Here is a 19,648-nt window from a genome sequence, read left to right as displayed (position 1 = left end):
TCCAAGAATTTCCAGGACGTTTGCCAAGCCTGAAGCCTGAAGATCATCATCTTAATGTGTTGCATGTTCTCTTTCCTCTCTCTCTCCCCCGCCCCGGTCCCCGTGTTCCTCCTGCCTTGAACATTGTTGTAAGTCAGCTGGCCAGATCTCTCGCTTTTCCTTTTAATTAAGGGAGAGTGGAGAAGCTGGGCTGCTCTGAAACAAAGTGCCTCTGTGGCAGCTGTGCCCCTGGAGCCAGAGACCTTTCACGGCCCTTTCACAGAACGGGGAAGGAACAGAGGCCGTGGTGGAAGGAAGCCAGCTGTCCCCAATGGGGTGCCCTCCAGGTGTCACCGGGGGAAGACTGCAAGGGGGCAGGGGCAGAGCTCCGTGCCAGAGCGGAAAAGTCCTGGCTCCAGTCCCCCAGCACCTCCACGGAGGACGAAACCCAGGAGAGCCACCGCTGCCAATCAGGGCACATGATCCTGAACTAAGGAGACCAATGGCACAACTCAGTCGCAGGGGGCTGGACTAGATGACCCTCCCAACTCTATAATTCTCTTTTTCCAATTATATTAAGTTTCAACATTTTAAACATATACAATCAAATCACAATTTCGTCTTTTTCTCTTACTTACCAGACTTACTTACTCTTACCAGACAGAGGGCCTTCTCGGTAGTGGCACCCGCCCTGTGGAACACCCTCCCAGCAGATGTCAAGGTAATAAGCAACTATTTTACTTTTAGAAGGCAACTGAAGACCCTGTTTAGGGAGGTTTTTAATGTTCGATGCTGTATTGTTTTTAATATTCGGTTGGAAGTCAGATGGGCGGGGTATAAAAATATATTATTATTATTATTATTATTATTATTATTATTATTATTATTATTACTTTTATCGACTTCCCACCCCGTTTTCCATGGAGTTGTTGTTTCTCCCTTCTGCTGCACCCTATCTTCTATCTTTTAAATCATAATCACAGTATTATAAACTAATTAATTCTGTTGCTCATAGCTCAAATCCTATTGCGTGTTCAACATACTATAATATTTCTTTATATAGTCCAGAAAAGGCATCCATTTTTCCATAAAACACACATCATTAGATTCTGTTAATTTTGCCAGTTCTGTATAGTCCATTATCTTACTTATTATCCATTCTTTTTTTTGGTTGGAACGTCTTCTTCCTTCCATTTCTCCGAAAATAAGACGTAGCCATAAAATAAGCCATAAAATAAGGAGAAATTTTAGGCATTCAAGGAATATAAGCCATACCCTGAAAATAAGGCATAGTGATAGGCACAGTTCTGGAGGGTGCCAAGGAAGAGGCGAGGCTGGACATGTAATAAAAAATAAGACATCCCCTGAAAATAAGCCACCATGGTGTTTTTTTTGTGTGTTTTTTTGAGGAAAAAGAAATATAAGACGGTGTCTTATTTTCGGAGAAACACGGTAGAATCCTAGCTGCTGTTGCTACATGTATATGTACATGCACACATAAAGCTGCAGGTTACATGCAAATTTAACATTTCGAGGGAGGGGGATTTTTGTCCTTATAATTCCTCCAACTCTAAAATTCCATGAAATGCCTGTGATCCATTACCTTAAAGCAGGGGTCAGCAAACCTTTTCAGCAAGGGGCTGATCCACTCTCCCTCAGACCTTGTGGGGGGCCAGACTATATTTGGGGGTGGGGAATGAACAAATTCCTATGCCCCACAAATAAACCAGAGATGCATTTTAAATAAAAAGGACACATTCTACTCATGTAAAAACACACTGATTCCCAGACCGTCCGCAGGCCGGATTTAGAAGGCGATTGGGACGGATCCGGTCCCGGGGCCTTAGTTTGCCTACCCTTGCCAAAGTATATATGGGGGGGGGCAGAGCTCCCCCAATCGCCTCAGCCCTCATCCTGAAGAGGGGGGTCTGCAGATTAACACACAGACACACTCCCGGATGTTAAGAGGGCTACAGTGAGATGGTGTTGACTTTGGACTCCAGAAGACTCCCAGTTGGCCTGAACCAACAATGCTTTTCATAACAGTGTTTATATTCACATCCCAAGGAACGTTATTTCAGAGGGCCAGTTCTTTCCTTCATTTAACTAAGTTTAAGAAATGGCACGGTTCACGTGAGGATAACAATGAAGAAGCTCAGCTCTGCGAAGCTGAACTAATGTTTTCAACAAACTATTTATTTTTTATTTATTTATTTTTTAAAAAATGTTTCTTGTATTAATTTGTTGGCTGCATGTTTGCCGATGATCTCTCCCTAGCTATAGCTCCATTACTGGCCATGTGTAAGATATAAAAACCATGTGGGCTACGTTCACTAGGTGCAAGCAGAGCCAAAGAGCCCAGCCAGGTGAACAGCAGGAGGCCAAAAGGAGCAAGAGCCCACCAACACCCATTTCTGTATTCCTGGCATCAGACTGGGTTTAATTCTTTGCAGGGTGGGGGGAGGGTTGTACTCACCCCAACGTCTCCCTGTTGCTTTCACACCGGCCCCTTTCTCCGGAATTGTTCATTGTTATTATATTGTCATGAATTGCTAGGTGGGGGGGAACCACACACCCTAGAAATTAACAAGTTATTTTGATTATTGGGCATCTGAAGGGAGAAACACAAGCTGCAGAGGAATTCCTGGACTAGCCTGTGCAGAAGGACCATTGCATTGCATTGAGAGCCATTGCATTGAGAGCCATTGGCAGTGCAAAAGACCTGCCCCCCCCCAACCCCTTGCCCTGAGATGTGAACAAAGACTGGAGATTTGGAGGGTGTGGGGTGACAGGAAAAGAGTTTTTAGCAGGGTGCATAGCTGCCAAGTCTCCCGCTGAAAAATGTGGGATCAGCAGCGGCGCGGCACCGGAAGTCGCTTCTACGCATTTCTGGACATGCGTAGAAGCAACTTCCGGTGCCGGCGCTGCCCGATTTCCGGTGCCCAGACATGGGCAGAGCAGCACCCGAAATGGAGCCTCCCTGGCAGGTAGAAAATCCGGGGGATTTCCTGGATTTTTTTCCTATTTGGGATAACAGCGGGAAACGGATTAAAATCCGCGAAAAACGGGAGACTTGTCAGCTATGGCACGGTGTTTTGGGAAGAAGAAGGAAGAAGAAAGACTGGGATCCATCTTGGGCAGGCTGGCTGAAGGCTGGCTGCACTGCTGTAGGGGACAAGCCCCCCTTGAAAGGACCATGCTGTAAGATCTGGACTCCCTCCATGCAGACTGAAGGTGTAAAAAGGTGAATAAACCCTCTTGCTTAAAACTAGCAACAGTCTCCAACGTGTCTCAATTTTCCAAAGGACCGCAGTCCCTGGAAGAGTGCCGGGAACCCCATGGGCTATTGCCACTGCTCAGCAAAGAGAGGGGCGGGCACACGACTTTTGTAACACTATTAACATAAAGAACTTAAGAAGAGCCTGCTGGATCAGGCCAAAGGGGGTCTACCTAGTCCAGCCTTCTCACAGTGGCCAAGCAGATGCCTCAATGGGAAACCCGCAAGCAGGACCTGAGTTCAAGAGCAGACTCTCCCCCCACCGTGGTTTCCTGCAACTGGTATTCGGAAGCAGTTGCTGCTTCCAACTGTGTAGACAGAATGCAGCCGTCATGGACTGCAGCCATCAACAGCCTCCATGCATTTGTCTAATCCTCTTTCCAAGCCACCTAAGTTGGGGACTATCACTGCTTCCTGCGGGAGCGAGTTCCATAGTTTAACTCAGTGCTGCATAAAGAAGTCCTTCCTTTAGCCTGCCCTGAATCTTCCAACGTCCACCTTCCTTAGATGTACACGGTGTTACTCTGCCACCAGAATTGTATAACTGTAGTGTTGATAGTGACCCCAAGGATCATTTAATGCAACCCCTTGCAATGCAGCAATACGCAGTTGCCCCATACGGGGATCGAGCCTGCAACCTTGGCATTATCAGCACCACGCTCTAACCAACTGAGCTATCCAGTCAGCTAATGCTGAACTGGTCCAAAGGTGGGCTGAAGGAGAACTTCCACTAACCCCTGCAGGGTGGAGTGTCTTCGCACCAGAGCTGGAAACAGCCCATTCAATCAAAGCCACCAGGCTCCTAAAAGGCTGCTTAGTGGCAGAAGAGGAAGTTTTGCAACACTTCTGGGAAATGAGCAGGATTGCCTCTAGGCAATCTTTCTAATAGGGAAAAGATCCTTTGGAAGTGTCTGTGAAACATCACCATCACTACAAGTGCCTAGATTGCCCCGGCTGTTTTAATGGGAGCACTGAGATATCTGCAAGCCAGCAAATTCCTTCTTTCATCCCAAGGGAGATTCACACAGATCTCAGGCAACCCTGCCTTCCCCGTCCATCTCCTTCTACAGACATATACCCTGAATTTGGGCATGGATGTGTGCTTCATATGGTCGGGATCCAGATCCCCAGCTGGTGGGAACTGGTGCAAGACCACTGAGAAGAAGACTTAGGCTGGGCATATGTTCTTAGAATCATAGAATAGAATCATAGAGTTGGAAGAGACCACAAGGGCCATCCAGTCCAACCCCCTGCCAAGCAGGAAACACCATCAAAGCATTATTGATATATGCCTGTCAATCCTCTGCTTAAAGACCTCCAAAGAAGGAGACTCCACCACACTCCTTGGTAGCAAATTCCACTGCCAAACAGCTCTTACTGTCAGAATGTTTTTCCTAATGTTTAGGTGGAATCTTCTTTCTTGTAGTTTGAATCCATTGCTCCATGTCCACTTCTCTGGAGCAGCAGAAAACAACCTTTCTCCCTCTTCTATATGACATCATTTTATATATTTGAACATGGCTATCATATCACCCCTTAACCTTCTCTTCTCCAGGCTAAACATACCCAGCTCCCTAAGCCATTCCTCATAAGGCATCGTTTCCAGGCCTTTGACCATTTTGGTTGCCCTCCTCTGGACACGTTTCAGCTAGTCAGTATCCTTCTTGAACTGTGGTGCCCAGAACTGGACACAGTACTCCAGGTGAGGTCTGACCAGAGCAGAATACAGTGGTACTATTACTTCCCTTGATCTGGAAGCTATACTCCTATTGATGCAGGCCCAGAATTGCATTGGCTTTTTTAGCTGCTGCATCACACTGTTGACTCATGTCAAGTTTGTGGTCTACCCAAGACTCCTAGATCCTTTTCACATGTACTGCTCTCAAGCCAGGTGTCTCCCATCCTGTATTTGTGCCTTTCATTTGTGTCCTAGCTTTATTGTAAGCTGGTAATTTGAACAGAAGGAAGCCTAACTATGTGGAAAGATGCTGCACTGACGGGATGGGGGACGGGGTCTGTTCTCCTATTGGGGGGCAGGGAGGAAGAGTGAGATTCTGCTGAGGGAGAACAAAATAGTTTCTGAAGTTGACTCTAGGCCCAAATCAAAGGGTTCACATTAATGCTGAAAGCTCTAAGCAACTCGGTGCCCCAAATATATGGTACTGTCTCCATTCCTGTTGATCTTCTCTGGCACTGAAAGGACCCTCCTGACCAGGCATCTCCAAACTGCGGTCCTCCAGATGTTTTGGCCTACAACTCCCATGATCCCTAGCTAACAGGACCAGTGGTCAGGGAAGATGGGAATTGTAGTCCAAAACATCTGGAGGGCCGAAGTTTGGGGATGCCTGCTCCTGACAGTTCTGCTGCCCTCAGAACTGTGGAGGTTGGGGGCCTGGGAGAAGCAGCTCCTAAACTGTGGGGCTCCCTCCCCATGGAGCTGCAGCCACCATCATCTTCACTGTACATGTTTGCTAGAGGCTCACCTTTTCAACCTGGGCTTTTGACAGCTCAAGTATTTCTGTTTTAATGCACCCACCCTTCTTCTGTGAAATGTAAGCTCTTCTGGCTTGAACGGTTTTGCTCCTTTATACAAATGTACCCGCTTTCTCTGTTTTGACAGGTGCATACAACATTGTTGTAACCTGCCCTGCGTCCTGGTGGCAAGCGGGTGGGGCAGTAAGAACTCTTATACGTCAGAGAAAAGCAGCAGAGTGCAGGGTCAGGGCCAGGAAATAACCGGTTTCTTTGCAACAAGTCTGAGCTGGGCCCCTTTGAGCTCTCAGTTCAGAAGGCAAGAAAAGTGGAGCCCCGCTGAGGACACTTGGGGCAACCTGAGGTCCCATCTCCTTCCTTGGTACCATCACTTGACCAGGTAGACTACTTCTCAAGAAAGGGTTACCAGGTGGAAGCAGGATGGGGCCTCTCCATTCCGAGACAAATCCTGCCACTTCCTGAGCTCAGTTCAGCACTGCAGAGAAGATGTTTTGAAATGGGACAGGGTGATGGGAAGAGGGGGGCTTTGAAGTGTAGGTGGGTTCCCACGAGGCAAGACACAGTAATAACAGCAAGAACTTTACTGAACTACATAACTGGTAAACAGAGGCAAAGCAACTGCTTATATACATTTCTGAAAGCTTGGGCCACTCCCACTCTCAACGTGATTGGCTGTCTAAACTTCCAAACTGCGAATCACGACTCACAAGTTCAAGGGCCAATGGCAGAGGCCCAAATCCTGAAATGTTCTGTGATTGGAAAACATGTATCGAATCAGAACACAGGAGCTCAGGCTCAAGCTCAGGCAAACACAGACCACTGAATATATAACAGGCTTCATCTCCCATTGACTTGCCTTCTTCTGTGCCTTACTATGACTTGATTCCCAGCGCTATTGTTGTGTTCAGGCCCTACTTCCTGGGCTTGCAGTTGGCCCATCTGGTTGGCCACTGTGTAAGGACAGGATGCTGGACTAGATTGGACTTAAATCTTATTTCTTGTGGCTTCAGAGGGCCAGGCTACAGTGAACCACGAAGCTGAGGGTGCTTCTCTTTGCTGGAGGGGAGGAGGAGAAAGGGAGCCTCTTGAAGGAAAGCTGTGTTCAGAGGCCTCCACTGCACTTTGGACAGGCCAGTACTGTGATGTCGCCTGCAGAGATCTTTTAGTGCAACTGTTTAATGCCAGAGGCTTAGTAATGCTATCACCATAAAACGGGGTGAGGGGGACTATTAGGTGGCAGTTCTGGACCGGACAGGGGTGGTGGTGCTAGTAGTGTGAGAAATCAACCCCAGCAGGGACCCAGAGCAGCCTCCCCCGAAATCTCACACATTTCCAAAGTAAAACCACTGGGAGAAGTGGAGCAAGGCTTGCAACATCCATCTGTTCCTTGGGAACACAAACCTCAGCATTCCAAGTTTGCAAAAAGGGAGAAGATTCAAAGAGAGGGTTTTGCAAGAAAATCGGAACCAAGGGTACATCTCTTTCTCTCTCTCCCCTCTGAATGGGGGTGGGGGAGAGGGTGGGAATTTCCAAAGAGCAGAGGAAGTTAGAAGGCTAGAACACACACAAACCACACACACACACACTTTGGGGAGATGCCAAGGACTCCTGGGATTCCTGAGACTGTTTTACTGTTTTGTGTTTTTCAGCCAGGGCTCATTAGAAGCTCATCAAGGCCAGAAAACTTTCATTAGGGGGATTATTTTGCTGGGAATCGTGAGATGCCAGAACAGAAAATTATAGCTATGTACGATTCCTACAAGCTACACTGGGCCACTGTCCACATGTACATTTCAGATCTGCACAGGGCCAAAGGAATGAGGCAAGATCATCAACCCACCAGTAGGGGGGGAGGGCAGTCTCTCAATGTCAGAACACCTGCCTTGTGTGCAGAAGGCTGCAGGTTCGATCCCCAATGGTAGCATCTCCAGGTCTGGCTGAAAGAGGCCCCCGCCTGAAACCCTGGAGAGCCACTGCCAGGCAGTGTACACCAGACTTTCTCAAGCTTGAGTCCCAGACGTTGTTGTACTACAATTCCCTTCATCCCTAGCTAGTGGGGCCAGTGGTTAGGGGTGATGGGAGTTGTAGTCCAACAACACCTGGAGGCCCAAGGTTGGAAAAGGTGTAGACAATACATTTAAAGCACATGGCTTAGTCTCTCAAAGAATCCTGGGTACTGGAGTCTGTTAAGGGTGCTGGGAATTGTAGCTCTGTGTGGGGTAAACTATAGGTCCCAGAATTTTTTTTGGGGGGGATCTGAGTCACGTGCTTTAAATGTATGGTATGGATGTAGCCCTGATAATTTACTGCTGACCTTCCTATCTGGGAAGTCTGATGGCTTGAGGCAGTTTCTGCCTGGGGCTGCTTTGGGTGCCTTGGGCTCAGGAGAAAAACAAATGAAAAGGAAAACAGGATGTATATAATAATAATAATAATAATAATAATAATAATAATAATAATAATAATTTTTTATTTATACCCCGCCCTCCCCAGTCAAAACCGGGCTCAGGGCGGCTCACACCAATAAAATTACAATAAAACATAAAAAAACAATTTATTAAAATACAGTATTAATTTAAAATTTAAGTTTAAAATGCAGCCTGATTTTAAGTACTGTAGTCCATAAATCCAAGCCATGAGGGAGGAAAACACAGGGGTCAGACTAAGTCCAACCCAAAGGCCAGGCGGAACAGCTCTGTCTTGTAGGCCCTGCGGAAAGATGACAAATCCCGCAGGGCCCTGGTCTCCTGTGAAAGAGCGTTCCACCAAGTTGGGGCCAATACTGAAAAGGCCCTGGCCCTATGGCTCGGGATCTCCAGAATATTGTTGTTTGTGGACCTTAAGGTCCTCCGCGGGGCATGAAATTAAGATCCTGCCTGCTCAACTTCAGCCAAAAATGCTTCTAAAGCAGCATTGGAAAAATAATTTTTAAACAGAAGGGGGGGGGGGTGTCCCAAATGGAAAACGATGAAGCAGATAAAATTCCAGAGTTAAGCAACGTCAGAATGGATAAATCTCAAAGGCTTGTGCAGATGAAAAGGTCTCCATCTAGGAGTCTTAGTAGACAACAAGCTTAACATGAGCTTAATATGAATCAACAATGTGATGCGCTCTATTCGGCTTTGGCCAAACCACACCTGGAATAATGTGTCTGGTTCAATCTGGGCAGCACAATTTAAGAAGGATATTAACAAGCTGGAAGGTGTGCAGAGGAGGGCAACCAAGACGATCAAGGGTCTGGAAGCCAAGCCTTATGAGGCAAGTTTGAGGGAGGTGGGTATGTTTAGGCTGGGAAAGAGGAGACTTGAGAGAAGATATGATAGCCGTCTTCAAAAATCTCATGGGCTGTCACATGGAAGATGGAGCAAGCTTGTTTTCTCTTGCCCCAGAGGGGAAGACCCAAACCAATGAATTCAAATGACTAGAAAGGAGATTCCGACTGAACGTTAGGAATAACTTTTTGACAGTAAGAGCTGTTTGACAGTGGAATGGACACCCTCAGGAGGTGGTGGACTCTCCTTCATTGGAAGTTTTGAAGCAGAGGTTGGATGGCCATCTGTCATGGATGCTTTAGTTGAGATTCCTGCATTGCAGGGGGTTTGGACTAGATGACTCTTGGGGTCCCTTCCAACTCCACAATTCTACGATTCCATCTGGTGTTGAACAGAACAAGTCACACTCAGCGCCAGACAAGACCTTCCCCCCCACCCTCAACCTCTGATCCGGAGTTGAGGCACTGCGACCCCAAAGACTTCCTCTCTTGATCACTGCTTCCGGTGAGAATCACAAAGTCGAAGGGCACCTCAGAGGTCATTGAGATTAACCCCTTCCTGCTGATGCAGGACCCCCATTGCTACAGCATCTTTGAGAGGTGGGCTGCCCCTCTCAGGAAGGAGAGGAACCTCTGAGGATGATGTGAGTGCTTGGACGGGTCCATCTGGGAGAAGGTAATCTGCAAGGTCCCTAGGTTTCAGCATTAACAGGCATCCCTAAACTTTGGCCCTCCAGATGTTTTGGACTACAATTCCCATCATCCCTGACTACTGGTCCTCTTAGCTAGGGATCATGGGAGTTGTAGGCCAAAACATCTGGAGGGCCGCAGTTTGGGGATGCCTGGACTAGGTGTCAGGAGTATGGGCGGGAGTCAGGCTCTGGGGCCTGTAGTGCTTTGCAGGACTGGGGCCTGCCTCAGCTTGTGCTGGAGAAGCAAGGAGTGGCCACTCAGGTGAAGACCTCAGTTTGTGCTGGAGAGGCAAGGAGTGGTCACTCAGGTGAGGCCACTTGATACCTCACTGCACCTGGTGGCAGGAGCTGGGAGGGATAAAAGCTCAGCATTTCCCTTCAGCTCTTTGCCACAGCAACGCTACCCCTGCCTGGTTGCCTCTGGCCTCTCGCTCCTTGGACCCTTGCCTTGCTGACGCCTTGACCCTTGGACCCTTGCCTTGCCGACGCCTTGCTCCTTGGACCCTCGCCTTGCCGACGCCTTGATCCTCGACCCTTGGACCTCTGCCTTGCCGACGCCTTGATCCTCGACCCTCGGACCTTTGCCTTGCCGACGCCTTGCTCCTTGACTCCCAGACCTTCGCCTCTGCCTTGCTCCTTGACCCTGTGACTGCCTGCTGCTGGACCCTCAACCCTGCACCTGTTCCTGCTTCTACATCACCATCTTGCCTCTGGTCCTGACGTCCTCAGTCAGGGCTTCAACCGCCCGCCGACCGGACTGTGACACTAGGAGCTGAAGAGAGCAGCTGTTTTAAGACTGGCAAGGCAGACTCTGTCCTCTCCAGTCCCAGCCAGCAATGCCTACTGCATTGGGAAGACCTCTTGTGCTTTGTACAGTCTTCAAAGGTAGCCCCAGGCATGACAGTTGTAGTAGTGCAGGCAAGATGGCACCAAATCATGGCCAGGTTCTCTCTCTCCAGGAAGGAGCTGCAGCTGACACACCAGCCTCAGTGCGACACCAGGCCTTGAAATATGATACACCTTTAAAAATACCTTCATGCAGGGCTGGGAAGTCTGAGTGTGCGTCTCTGCTTGTTTGTTCCTCCAGAAATTGTCGGACCATGGCTCCCCCTTCTCTCCCCTTTGCTCTTTTGAAGAAGAAGGCCAGAGCTGTGTGGTATCGTGGGGGGGGGGGGGACGCCGACGACAAGAAAGGAGAGTCAAACATAGCCCCACAGGTTTGCAAACGGATCAGTCATAAAACTGGAAGGAAGGAAATGGAGAAATAGAAGAGAAAGTGTTTTAAAAATGAAAGCACACAAAAGCAGAGAGGGGCCTCTAATTAAATCTGAAGATGGGATTAACGGGATTATGCAATGTTCTGCATGCATAAACAACCCAGTCTTGAGGCACTTTCTGAAGAGAGGGGAAGTCAGGCATGATCTGTTAATATTTTGGAGGGGAAGGAAGGGGGAAGGCTACTAAAGCATGTGAAGAGTGGTTTGGAAACGCAACAGGACTCTGCATTCACAGACCTTTGAAAGGAGAGGGGGAAGGAAGTCCTTTTGGAAATACGGAAGGGCTCCGCAATCTTCAGGCTTTACGAGTGACATTATTAAGAGTTATCTAATTCTTAATACTGTGGTCCTTTTTTGCCATCTCACCCATGAGGCAAGGTGAGGCAATCGCTTCAGGCGGCAGGATCGACAGGGGCAGCAGGTCCTACTGTAAATCTTTATTCCCCTTCTTCTTCTCTGGTGGGGAGGGAGGACGCCATTTTGAAGTCCACCTCAGGCGCCAAAATGACTTGGGCCGACCCTGGCATATGGACACTTTTCTATCTACTATATGTTTTGGAAAGTGGTTCGTGTGTCTGTCTGTCCATCTGTTCTAGAATATATTCAGACTCTTCTCAAGATATCGTATCCAAGCTTGTAAAACCAGGCGGGGGCAAACGTCCTCGTTGGCATTCGGATGATGGGCACCATTTTGAATCAAGATGACAGACTGAAAAATGACTTTGGTATTTTTGGTTGGATGGAGCCAAACTCGCCAATTATGAGATCCATTTAAAAACCACAATTTTTATTATTATTTTGGTTCCTGCAAATTCCCTGCTAATCTATATAGGAAAAATGTACACCTGCTGCCTTAGGAAAGGGCTGCAGTGATAAGAGCAGCTGCTTCTAGGTAAAGCTGAGGAAAGAGTCTCTGCCTGAAACCCTACAGAGCTGCTGCCGATCAGTGAAGACAGTATTGAGCTAGATGGACCAGTGGTCTGACTCCATATAAGGCAGCTGCCTATATTGTTACTATCAACTACTAGTACAGTCGTACCTCGGTTTACGAACCGCTCGGGTTGCGAACAGTTCGGGTTCCTGTACTACTGCTGATTGTGATGCCAATAAGCTCCGCATGAATAATGGGAGACTGTAGACCCCTCTGGAATCAATGGGAGCTTTGCCATGGACTTCTCGGCAGAGAAAAATCCTTTCCAAAGCCTTGCAGGCATGTCCTGGGTTAAGTCCCAGAGTTGCTTCAGCAGATAAATATTTGATTTCTATTCTCATTCAGGCTCCTTTCCTTGGTTTTCTGTCCAGTCTCTGGTAACAGTTAAGAGGTCTTCTTCACTCCACCCCCTCCTCAAACTCAGAAATGTGAGAGAGTCCATTGATATCTTTCGATTTGGGGAAAATACATGACACATGCTGCTGGTTTATAACTATGCATCATGGTGTGATTACTAGCAAGGCCATTGCAAGATACAATCGAGTCATTTTTTAATCCTTATTTGGTGGGGTGGTTCTCATATTTCAATGGGGCAACAGCATGACAAGATTATTATTTTTAAAAATGTACTCTTACGAGGATTTTGAGTCTTCTCTCTCTGAAAGGAAGACTTGGTCAAGATTCTCAGTTTATGATCCCCCCCTCCCCTGTTAAAAAACAATAATCTCGTTCTGCTTTCCTCTTTCCCCATCTTCCCTTCAATTCCCCTCAAACAACCTTTTTTAAACCCCGTCCCCCAAAAAACAAAAACTTCCAGCACAGCAGGAGTTTGTTTTGTGTTGTTATTTTCACCTTGCTGTTTCTTTATCCATAAATTTTAGGAGGCGGTAGAATGGGTAGAATATTGAGAGAGAAAACCCCTCATACTGTATATTTAGAAGAGTCCCAGAAGAGCCCTGAAGCAGAAGCAGCAGGATCAGGCCAAAGAGTCCATCTTCCTCTCCACCAAATGGCCAGTCAGAAGCCCACAGGCAGGACCTGAACACTAATTGTTATTATTATTAGCATCTAATTTGCATTTAACACTTTCAGGAGACATCAAGAAAACACATTTTGTTGTTGTTGTTTGTTGTTGTTTAGTCATGTCCGACTCTTCGTGACCCCATGGACCATAGCTTGCCAGGTACTCTTGTCTTCCACTGCCTCCCGCAGTTTGGTCAAACTCATGTTCGTAGCTTCGAGAACACTGTCCAACCATCTCGTTCTCTGTCGTCCCCTTCTCCTTGTGCCCTCCATCTTTCCCAACACCAGGGTCTTTTCCAGGGAGTCTTCTCTTCTCATGAGATGGCCAAAGTCTTGGAGCCTCAGCTTCACGATCTGTCCTTCCAGTGAGCACTCAGGGCTGATTTCCTTCAGAATGGATAGGTTTGATCTTCTTGCAGTCCGTGGGACTCTCAAGAGTCTCCTCCAGCACCAAATTTCAAAAGCATCAATTCTTCGGCGATCAGCCTTCTTTATGGTCCAGCTCTCACTTCCATACATCACTACTGGGAAAACCATAGCTTTAACTATACGGACCTTTCTCGGCAAGGTCCGTATAGTTAAAGCTATGGTTTCCCCAGTAGTTTACAAAGATTTATTTCACCGTTTCTTTATTTGCCTCACATTGTACACACAATATCATTCTCCCTCTCAGTGAATCCTGGGAATTATATGGGTAGTTTGTTAAGGGTGCTGGTAAATGTAGTTCCACAAGGGGAAACTACCATTCCATTATTCCCCCCCCCCTCTTTTGGTGTGCACATGTACTTTAAGGGTATAGCGTACATGCAGATGTCGCCATAACTTACAGGATTTCAAAAACAGAGGTTTAACACATGCAAACATACCCCTCCTGGCCTCCTTGAGATGTCAGCCTTGGCCTTTGGCCTTAGCCACTGGCATACATGGTGTGTGCTGTACTTTAAAAGAGGATTAGGCAAATTTGCGGAGGAAAGAGCTATCAATGGCTACTAGCCACGATGGCTATGCTCTGCCTCCACAGTCAGGGGCAGTTGCTGGAAACCACAGGAAGGGAGAGTGCTCTTGTGCTTGGATCCTGCTTGCAGTTTTCTCATTGTGGCATCTTGCTGGCCAACTGTGAGAAGAGGATCAGGCCCGGCTCTAGGTGCAGTCCCGGTGGCGCAGGGCGCCAGGGCGCAGGGCTAGGGGGGGGGGACGCTGCGCGGCGAAGTCGCCGGAGCGATCTCTGCGCCTCAGCGCCAGGGCACCCGGCCTGCTCGAGACGGCCCTGAAGAGGATGCTGGACAAAATGGGCCATTGGGCCATTGGGCATCTAGCAGGCTCTTCTGATTAGGGCTGGGCAATATATTGGTTTCGTAATTTTGGACCTATCAATGTATCATGAATCATTCTCTGTCTCTGTGTGTGCCCTCCCCTCCATGAATTTGTCTAATCCTCTTTTAAAGGTTGGTGGCCACCACTGCCCATGTCAGGCAGCTTAAATATGCAGAGCTTTATTTTCGCTGTCCGCAATCTTCCAACTCTCAGCTCAGATGGCCTCCCCTGACCTGGGCTCCTTGATGGAAGGGCAGCAAAACAAAGGCCAATCTTTGACTAGAGACAAGTTGGCTGCAAGTGAAGGGCTGGTCCCTGCCTGCCTGTTGGGCACAACCAAAGAGTCTTTGGCAGAGGCCCAAACCCATGGCCCTTGGAGGAACATCCCCTCACTTTTCGGCTTTGAAGTCATCTTCAAGCATGTTGACTCTGCCATCATTCCACTCTGCTTTCCACACCCCAGGCAAAGAGAGGCCCAGAGTGAAACTCAACCTCGTGTTCGGCTTCGGCTAATTTTTTGCAGTTTACTGGAAAAGTTATGTCAGAATCAATGAGGCAGAAGGCCTTCCTGGAATCGGAGCTGCTTCCGACTTCTTTTTGCATTTGGTGTGCTCCTGTTGGGGTTCACTTACAAAGTGAGAGGTTTATGCAGCCTTCCCCAAGCAGGTGCCCTCCAGATGTTGTTGAACGACAACTTCGATCAGCCCCAGTGTCGTGGGCATGTGCCCTGGCTGGAGCTGATGTTGTAATGGGCTACGAGGGTGTCTGGAAGGCACCAGGTTGGGGGAAGCTGCTGTAACCTCTTTCGCTCCAACAGCGGGTCTAATTTGCAAAGGCAAAAGCAGAGCTAATGGGTTGAATCAGGCAGCCTCCTGAGCTTAGCGCAAGGAAAGAGGGATGAGTGTTGGCTGGAGGAGCCTGGAAAGTCCATAGCTCAGTGGCAGAGGACCTGTGCTCTTGTTCTAAGCAAAAATCTGCTCTTATTCCCTTATGGGGTACACAAGAGCCTTATTGGGTTCTCCATCGGTCGGAGAATATATAACAGAGGCCAACCAGAGAAGTTTGAGAAGCAAAGCCTTTATTTGCTGTTGCAACAGGGTCCTTCCCCTCACGCAGGAGAACAAGGAAGGAACCCAGAACAAAAGAGAACCTCCACTTTTATCAGTTTTCCCATCACCAAGAAACGCCCCCAATACATCATTCCTACATCACAGCTATGTAATCAATACCTCACAAAAAAGGAGGGTTCAAGGTAGAAATCTGAGCACTTTTGACACCTCTCCTAGTCCTCCTATCACCCCTCCCAGGTGTGAATTCCTAAACACAAAGAGAAATTAACATTTTCATAAGAGTTGATTACTGTCTTTTGTTCAGAGGAGTCTTCCATTGTGAATGAGATACCATTGACAGGGAATTATGGCTCCCAAGTTGCTAGTCATGTGGAAATGTGTGCATATGCTGATCCTTAAGCCTTCCTTAAGGCAGGGTTGAGTCCAAGCGGGAGGGGTGCGGGTCTCTGGAGTGGAGCAGAGGCGAAGAAGGTGGTGTTGCGAGGGATTCTGGGTAACTGCAGCTGTCAGGTTCGGTCACCCCTCTCTGTTCATTAGGAATGGTGTTCTGCAACCCCCTTATAATTTTCTATAACACTCTGCAGGCTGAGAAATCCCAAGTTCAATCTCCAGTGGCACCTTAACGAGAATCTTAGTCTCAGGGTTGTGGGTTCGGGCCGCTTGTTGAACAAAAAGATTCCTGCATTGCAGGGGGTTGGACTGGATGACCCTTGCGGAGTGGTCCCTTCCAACTCTGCAATTCTCTGTTTTTATTTCCAGGCTGGGCTGGGGGAAAACTCCCTTTCTGAAACGCTGGGTAGTCGCTGCCTATCAGTACTGTATATACCGGTACAAAGCTAGATGGAGCAATGGCCTGACTCAGGATACGGCAGTTTCCTACGGTGGCTTTTTTTTTTAATGAGTCAGTCCATGATGTAGCCCCTTTGGCACCTGCGGAGCAGCAGCAATCCTGCAGGATCGCTGGACCCAACTGGGGGGGGGGGGGAGCCACCCATATCTTCATGCCAGGAATCGGATATTGTGGCGCATACCAACGGCCAGCAAACAGCCCCCGAGGGGAGGAAAACTGCCTAGGCCGGGGTGGGTCGCTGGATGGGGGAGCTTTGCCAGGACAGAGAAGGCAGGGAGCAGGTTGCTTCTGAAGCAGCTGCCGGCTACCCTTTCCCTCCGCCTGGCGGAGAAAGGCGAGAACTGCCAGGCTTTTCAAAAGTCCCTTCAGTGGACAGTCCGATCCAAGCGTGGTCCTCCTCACCACGGCGAAAAACGAGGCGTCCCAAGCGCGCCTCGCGGGGGTTTCTCACACACCTTCTCAGTGCCGGTGCTAGGCTATTTTGCGCCCTAGGCAAGGCTGTTTGCATAAATTGCCAACTTCCATTTTCATAAACGAGTTTACTGTGTAGGTTTTGTGTACTGCACACAACTTGAAACCGCCAAATTTATTTTCAATTGCAAGGATAAAGTAACACGGCGATATTTCTCAAATACAAAAGAAAATGTCGTAGCGCACAAATCATCTTGTGAATTTGTGATGTTAAAATTTTAAGTCTGATGTTAAAAATTTAAATCTCTTTAAAGGTTCAGTTTCAGAATCTTTTTTTTTTCTTTGCAAATTTTGCCACCTATTCCTTCAGGCTACGTGCTGATGCTTGGGCACGTTCCATCGATCTAGTTGCCCTTTGGACTGCCTGTGTGAAAGTGATAAGAAGAGGAGGAGAGAGGAAGACCGGGGGGGGGCGGGAGGGACTGTTCCGACCCGGAAACTAGGCGTTGCGCATGCCACTCTACCCTGTAAGACGTCTAGGAGCTCGTTCCAGGCGCGCGGGTCGGTCGTGCTGCGTCACTTTAGTGCACCCGCGGCTGTAGTCCCTAAGGGGAGGGGCGTGCTGGGGCGTTGGTGACGCGTTTAACCTGCGTCCTGCCTGGCGACGGACGGAGCGGAGAGGCGGTGGGATTGAAATGCCGGAGGCGGGAGGAGGTGAGCGGCGGCGGCGGGTGGCCTCGCTGAGGAGGCGGAGGAGAGGCCCAGCACGTTGTCGCAAAAGCCATGCGAGGCATGCCCTGAGCTGCCTCTTCTTCTGGTTAGGGTTACTCGGGAGAAAGTCCCGCCGTGGCCCAGAGGGGCTCAAGTCCCTTCGTTCGGCGCAGGCTGAACAGTCACAGCGCCTCCCTCCTGGCGGGCTTGGCGCCCTGGAGGCCTCTCCGCGCCTAAGGCGGCGACTAAAAACGGCAGAAAGTCTTTCGAAAGTGTTGTTTGTTTACTTGAGACATTTATATGCTGCTGTCTGCATTTTTTGGCTTAAGGGCTAGTACATAAACGCCATCAGAGCAGCTTTCAAAAATCAGTACTGCATTAAGAAGCTGCTTGCTTGCAATATATATGGGACCCAGGTGGCGCTGTGGGTTAAACCACAGAGTCTAGGGCTTGCTGATCAGAAGGTCCGCGGTTCGAATCCCTGCAACGGGGTGAGCTCCCATTGCTCGATCCCAGCTCCTGCCAACCTAGCAGTTCGAAAGCATGTCAAAGTGCAAGTAGATAAATAGGTACCGCTCTGGTGGGAAGGTAAACGACGTTTCCGTGCACTGCTCTGGTTTGCCAGAAGCAGCTTTGTCATGCTGGCCACATGACCTGGAAGCTGTCTGCGGACAAACGCCGGCTCCCTCGGCCTGTAGAGCGAGATGAGCACTGCAACCCGAGTCGGACACAACAGGACCTGATGACCTAAAGGGCCCCCTGACCATATATATATATATATATATATTGCCAGCAAGCAGCTTCACAATACACACACACACACACATATATTCACACCAGACATACCATACCATACAAGGGAAAAGGAAGAAGGGGGGAGAAGCAAGCTCAAGCACAAGGTTTAAAAAACTGCAGCCACCACTAGTGGTGTTTCAGGCTGCCTTGCGTTTGCTAAAGAGCAGCCGCTATTGTGAAGCACCCCACCCTGAGATATGAGAGCTAGGAGCTAAACAGCACCTAAAACCTAGGTTGTGAGTGCAACAACAGAATGTTTAGGAGCTTTTAAAAAAATAACAAGAGTACAAAGCTGCAAATGAATGAACTGCAGCTGAAATCTTATGTTCATTTTTCACATGCTCTAGTCCTCACCTGAAGACTGCAAAAAAACAAAACAAAGCCATGCTCCCCCACACCAATATTCATAAGGGGGTATTTTCTCCGGTCTTCAGAGAGTGGCTGGAAGTGGGGCGGTAGAGAAAGGTCCTCCTTTACTTCTACTCTGCAGTTTTAATCTGAACTCATAGGTGCAGCACTGTGCCCAGACCTTGGAAGCTGCTAATGCTAATGAAATTCCTTGTCACAAAATGCGCCTAGAACAATGGGAGTTTTGAACGCTGCCCACCTTGTCAGATCCAAGTGCGGGTGGCAACATCCAGGGCAGTGCCTGCCACACATTCTTTCTTTCCGACATTGTAACTTTATGGCACTCAGAATCCTCACAGGAGGGGCTTTCATGGCATCACTGTTTGAGCCACTCCAGAGCACTTTTCTCTCACACACACCCAGTTACATCCAGGAACAGAGCTGGTGATAACATTCAGGTCAGGAGGATGAGGCATCTCCAGCTCTGCAGCATATAATAAATGGTATCCACCAACAAGGCTGAGGTCCCAGTTTGAGGCCTGTCTTTTTCTCCTCCTCTTGGCAGCTTGCTGAAATGACCCCACCCTTTGGCCACATCCGAGGCACGGAGATGACTGCCCATCACTTTCCTCAGCACAGTTACCTCTTGGTAAGTAAGGGGGTTTCACAGCAGTTGACCTCTGTGCTGTTTTGCCTGAGTTTCAGAGCTGCTTTTATGTATTGGAAGGGTGGAGACCTGGGAAAGGGGCTCCTCCTGCTGGTTCTTGGCAAAGTCATACTGTGTCAGTATTGTGGGAAGACCAGGTCCTGGGTTCTTCACCATCTCAATTTGATCAGGTTGGGAATGACCTGCTCACAAGTGACTGATCAAGGGTTCTTTGCTTTGTCTGAGGTGGATTTATTTTCTCTTCTGTTTAAAACAGGATAGCTTAAAGGCTGACTGTCTGAACAAGCCTTTTGCCCAGAGGTGCCATGATCTTGTGACTGTCATTGAAGATTTTCCTGCCAAGGTAAAAGGCTTGTTACTTGTTCAGGCCTATAATATTTCCACTAGCTGTTAGTCTTGAGTCTCCTGGGAGTAGTAAATTTGGCACAGATTGGTTTCTAGACAGAAAATGCCTTCTGTGGTTTGGAGCCCCTGAGAAGTCTTTGAGTCAAACAACGTGTATCTTTGTTTTGAGGTGACCCATAATAGCTTTTCTGTTT

The 19,648-nt window shown here is 48.4% G+C and overlaps 1 protein-coding gene across 4 annotated transcripts in view; it reads left to right on the top strand.

The window, feature by feature from the left end:
* Positions 1 to 210: 210 nt before the first annotated feature.
* The window catches only part of SMPD4 (sphingomyelin phosphodiesterase 4), a 35,838-nt gene continuing 16,400 nt past the window's right edge, over positions 211 to 19,648 (top strand). For 2 of the 4 annotated variants that reach the window (XM_035097664.3, XM_035097663.3), the window contains exons 1-3: positions 17,245 to 17,302; positions 19,008 to 19,091; positions 19,366 to 19,452. In XM_035097664.3, the coding sequence (XP_034953555.1) occupies positions 19,017 to 19,091; positions 19,366 to 19,452 (162 nt within the window). In that variant the 5' untranslated portion in view covers positions 17,245 to 17,302; positions 19,008 to 19,016. Of the gene's footprint in view, positions 701 to 17,244; positions 17,303 to 19,007; positions 19,092 to 19,365; positions 19,453 to 19,648 lie in introns of those variants that run through there. The other 2 variants (XM_088659913.1, XM_088659912.1) reach the window with 2 other exon arrangements.

This window comes from Zootoca vivipara, chromosome 16 (genome assembly GCF_965207765.1).
Source record: "Zootoca vivipara chromosome 16, rZooViv2.hap1.1, whole genome shotgun sequence".
Lineage (NCBI taxonomy): Eukaryota > Metazoa > Chordata > Lepidosauria > Squamata > Lacertidae > Zootoca > Zootoca vivipara.
This window is presented reverse-complemented; position numbering and strand designations above follow the sequence as displayed.